The 5,698-nt window shown below is 44.2% G+C and overlaps 1 protein-coding gene across 1 annotated transcript; it reads left to right on the top strand.

Moving 5' to 3' along the window:
• Positions 1-190: 190 nt before the first annotated feature.
• LOC123728782 (signaling mucin HKR1-like) lies at positions 191-5,097 on the top strand. Its single transcript, XM_045701728.1, has 2 exons — positions 191-3,345; positions 3,465-5,097. The coding sequence occupies exons 1-2, from the start codon at positions 3,259-3,261 to the stop codon at positions 4,752-4,754; spliced, it is 1,377 nt and encodes a 458-aa protein (XP_045557684.1). The 5' UTR covers positions 191-3,258; the 3' UTR covers positions 4,755-5,097.
• Positions 5,098-5,698: the final 601 nt, after the last annotated feature.

Consider the following 5,698-nt stretch of genomic DNA (forward strand, 5'->3'; position numbering starts at 1 on the left):
GAGAGTTTTGGAGAGGAGAGGAGATGAGAGTTTTGGAGAGGAGATGAGAGAGGAGAAGAGAGGAGAGGAGAGGAGAGGAGATGAGAGTTTTGGAGAGGAGATGAGAGAGGAGAAGAGAGGAGAGGAGAGGAGAGGAGATGAGAGTTTTGGAGATGAGAGGAGAGTTTTGGAGATGAGAGTTTTGGAGAGGAGAGGAGAGGAGAGGAGAGGAGAGGAGAGGAGAGGAGAGGAGAGGAGAGGAGAGGAGAGGAGAGGAGAGGATAAGAAGATGGGTTGTACAAGGCCTCTGAGATTATCACCTTGACCACTGTTGCTTCGGATACTGTCACCGCAACTACCATGGATACCATCTCACAGACAACCAGAAAGAGAGAGAGAGACAGAGAGAGATGGAAAGACGCTGCAAGACTCACCACAGAAGCAAAAGAGAGAGAGAAACAGACACTTTCTCTCTCTCTCCATTTCTCTCTCTCTATCCCCTCTCTCCTCTCTCCATAATTTCTCTCTCTCTCCTCCGGATATGTAAAGAATTGTTTTCTAAAGGAATGGGACTCAAAAAGTGAAGAGACGAGGTGAAAGAGGAGAAGAGACTGGAGTGACTGCAGCAGGAAGAGAAGTGGAGGCAGTCACTGTCTGAACCATGGAGGGAGAAAGGAGAGAAAGAGATCACAAAAAAAGCTACAAAAAAAAAAGTTTCACGTTTTCTATATTATGGAGAGTACTATTATAGTACTATATTATACAGACTGGTATCTCTGTAGTACTATTATACAGACTGGTATCTCTGTAGTACTACATTACAGACTGGTATCTCTGCAGTACTATTATACAGACTGGTATCTCTGTAGTACTATTATACAGACTGGTATCTCTGTAGTACTACATTACAGACTGGTATCTCTGCAGTACTATTATACAGACTGGTATCTCTGTAGTACTATTATACAGACTGGTATCTCTGTAGTACTATTATACAGACTGGTATCTCTGTAGTACTACATTACAGACTGGTATCTCTGTAGTACTACATTACAGACTGGTATCTCTGTAGTACTATTATACAGACTGGTATCTCTGTAGTACTACATTACAGACTGGTATCTCTGTAGTACTATTATACAGACTGGTATCTCTGCAGTACTACATTACAGACTGGTATCTCTGTAGTACTACATTACAGACTGGTATCTCTGTAGTACTATTATACAGACTGGTATCTCTGTAGTACTACATTATACAGACTGGTATCTCTGTAGTACTATTATACAGACTGGTATCTCTGTAGTACTATTATACAGACTGGTATCTCTGTAGTACTACATTACAGACTGGTATCTCTGTAGTACTACATTACAGACTGGTATCTCTGTAGTACTACATTACAGACTGGTATCTCTGTAGTACTATTATACAGACTGGTATCTCTGTAGTACTATTATACAGACTGGTATCTCTGTAGTACTATTATACAGACTGGTATCTCTGTAGTACTACATTACAGACTGGTATCTCTGTAGTACTCATTATACAGACTGGTATCTCTGTAGTACTATTATACAGACTGGTATCTCTGTAGTACTATTATACAGACTGGTATCTCTGTAGTACTATTATACAGACTGGTATCTCTGTAGTACTATTATACAGACTGGTATCTCTGTAGTGGTACATTACAGACTGGTATCTCTGTAGTACTATTATACAGACTGGTATCTCTGTAGTACTATTATACAGACTGGTATCTCTGTAGTACTACATTACAGACTGGTATCTCTGTAGTACTATTATACAGACTGGTATCTCTGTAGTACTACATTACAGACTGGTATCTCTGTAGTACTATTATACAGACTGGTATCTCTGCAGTACTACATTACAGACTGGTATCGCTGTAGTACTACATTACAGACTGGTATCTCTGTAGTACTATTATACACACTGGTATCTCTGTAGTACTATTATACAGACTGGTATCTCTGCAGTACTACACTACAGACTGGTATCTCTGCAGTACTACATTACAGACTGGTATCTCTGTAGTACTATTATACAGACTGGTATCTCTGTAGTACTACATTACAGACTGGTATCTCTGTAGTACTACATTACAGACTAGTATCTGTAGTACTATTATACAGACTGGTATCTCTGCAGTACTATTATACAGACTGGTATCTCTGTAGTGGTACATTACAGACTGGTATCTCTGTAGAACTACATTACAGACTGGTTACTCTGTAGAACTACATTACAGACTGGTATCTCTGTAGTACTACACTACAGACTGGTATCTCTGTAGTACTACATTACAGACTAGTATCTCTGTAGTACTATTATACAGACTAGTATCTCTGTATTACTACACTACAGACTGGTATCTCAGACTAGTATCTCTGTAGTACTACATTACAGACTGGTATCTCAGACTAGTATCTCTGTATTACTACACTACAGACTGGTATCTCAGACTAGTATCTCTGTAGTACTACACTATGGACTGGTATCTCTGTAGTACTACACTATGGACTAGTATCTCAGACTAGTATCTCTGTAGTACTACACTATGGACTGGTTTCTCTGTAGTACTACACTATGGACTAGTATCTCAGACTAGTATCTCTGTAGTACTACACTATGGACTGGTATCTCTGTAGTACTACACTACAGACTGGAATCTCCGTAGTACTACAGACTGGTATCTCTGTAGTACTACATTACAGACTAGTATCTCTGTAGTACTACATTACAGACTGGTATCTCTGTAGTACTACACTACAGACTGGTATCTCTGTAGTACTACACTACAGACTGGAATCTCCGTAGTACTACAGACTGGTATCTCTGTAGTACTACACTACAGACTGGTATCTCTGTAGTACTACATTACAGACTGGTATCACTGTAGTACTACACTACAGACTGGTATAGCTGCATCCTAAATGGCACCCTATTCCCTAGGTAGTGCACTACTTTGGGAAACTGCAGACTAGTGTCAGTATATCAGACGATTAGAGAGACAGACGAGTACATCTATATTTCTATCAAACTAGACATTACACTCATAGACCTTTTGTGATATAACGTGTGTGTGTGTGTGTGTGTGTGTGTGTGTGTGTGTGTGTGTGTGTGTGTGTGTGTGTGTGTGTGTGTGTGATGGAGAGAGAGAAGTAAGGAACACAGAGGAGTGGGTAGAGTTGTGTATTGACTTATTTATTAGATCGTTTTGTACATAGAGACATATCTGACTGTAATCAATCTATGGGGCTCAAATCACCTATTCAGGGCAAACACCTACCACTGGACTACACTACCCACAACCCCCTGCTGTCTGTCAGGACTCGGGACCACACTACCCACAACCCCCTGCTTTCTGTCAGGACTACACTACCCACAACCCCCCGCTTTCAGTCAGGACTCTGGACTACACTACCCACAACCCCCTGCTGTCTGTCAGGACTCTGGACCACACTACCCACAACCCCCTGCTTTCTGTCAGGACTACACTACCCGCAACCCCCCGCTTTCACTCAGGACTCTGGACTACACTACCCACAACCCCCTGCTGTCTGTCCGGACTCTGGACTACACTACCCACAACCCCCTGCTTTCTGTCAGGACTCTGGACTACACTGCCCACAACCCCCTGCTTTCTGTCAGGACTACACTACCCACAACCCCCCGCTTTCAGTCAGGACTCTGGACTACACTACCCACAACCCCCTGCTGTCTGTCAGGACTCTGGACCACACTACCCACAACCCCCTGCTTTCTGTCAGGACTACACTACCCGCAACCCCCCGCTTTCACTCAGGACTCTGGACTACACTACCCACAACCCCCTGCTGTCTGTCCGGACTCTGGACTACACTACCCACAACCCCCTGCTTTCTGTCAGGACTCTGGACTACACTGCCCACAACCCCCTGCTTTCTGTCAGGACTACACTACCCACAACCCCTGCTGTCTGTCATGACTCGGGACTACATTACCCACAACCCTCTGCTGTCTGTCAGTACTCTGGACTACACTACCCACAACCCCCTGCTGTCTGTCAGGACGCTGGACTACACTACCCACAACCCCCGGCTGTCGGTCAGGACTACACTACCCACAACCCCCTGCTGCCTGTCAGGACTACACTACCCACAACCCCCTGCTGTCTGTCAGGCCTACACTACCCACAACCCCTGCTGTCTGTCAGGACTGCACTACCCACAACCCCCTGCTGTCTGTCAGGACTACACTACCCACAACAGCCTGCTGTCTGTCAGGACTACACTGCCCACAACCCCCTGCTGTCTGTTGGTACTCTGGACTACACTACCCACAACCCCCTGCTGTCTGTCTGTCAGGACTGGACTACACTACCCACAACCCCTGCTGTCTGTCAGGACTACACTACCCACAACCCCCTGCTCTCTGTCAGGACTACACTGCCCACAACCCCCTGCTGTCTGTCGGTACTCTGGACTACACTACCCACAACCCCCTGCTGTCTGTCTGTCAGGACTGGACTACACTACCCACAACCCCCTGCTGTCTGTCTGTCAGGACTGGACTACACTACCCACAACCCCCTGCTGTCTGTCTGTCAGGGCTGGACTACGCTAACCAGAGTTCCTTGGCTCACAGACCAACCTCTAGCCTGGAAGTCAAAGGTGATACTGTCGGGTCGTCATGGGTACCGATGTCCTGGGTGTGGTCGTCATGGTTACAGACTTGGTCCAGTGGGTTTAGGACATATCAGGGTCTAAGAAAGGTCTGTCCATATCACACACGTTTTGTAGAGATGGAATGACAGTCTAGTGTTATTAGAGCTGGGGGGATCAGACAGGGAACATCCCAAATGGCACCCTATTCCCTTTGATAGTGCACTACTTTAGACCAGGTCCCCATAGGGCTCAGTGCACTACGTAGGGAATAGGGTGCCACTTAGGAAGTCTCCTCAGAGACCCTGTTCACCACTATATTTAATAATAATAATAATAATAATAATGTATTATCCTGTAACAGAGAGAAGTAATGAACTGTTTATTTCAGTAAATCAAATCGCTTGTTGTAAATAAGCTATAAATGATTGAAATAAATTCTATAGAAAAGCCAGTGTTGGGTTCGTGTCTGATTGGTATTTTATTAGGATCCCCATTAGCTGTAGCAAAAGCAGCAGCTACTATTCCTGGGGTTCCACGCAGAACATGAAACATAATACAGAATTACATTATACAGAACATCAATAGACAAGAACAGCTCAACTACATACATTTTTATAAAGGCACACGTAGCCTACATATCAATACATACACACAAACTATCTAGGTCCAATAGGGGAGAGGCGTTGTGCTGTGAAGTGTTGCTTTATCTGTTGTTATGAAACCAGGTTTGCTGCTCACTTCAGCAATATGAGATGGAAGGAAGTTCCATGCAATAAGGGCTCTATATAATACTGTACCCTTTCTTGTTCCTGTAGTGTTTGTAAACACCCTGGTAGGTTGATTAATAACCTGAACCAGATTACAGACACTGGTTACAGTGAGAAGCTTCCTGTTGAGAGGACAGCTTGATAAAAACCAGGTGATATTCAGGTCCCCAAGAAAGTAGACCTCTCTGTTTACATCACATACACTATCAAGCATTTCACACATATTATTTAGCTACTGACTGTTAGCACTTGGTGGCCTATACAAGAAATGGCCGCAGT

This window comes from Salmo salar, chromosome ssa18 (genome assembly GCF_905237065.1).
Source record: "Salmo salar chromosome ssa18, Ssal_v3.1, whole genome shotgun sequence".
Taxonomy (NCBI): Eukaryota; Metazoa; Chordata; class Actinopteri; order Salmoniformes; family Salmonidae; genus Salmo; species Salmo salar.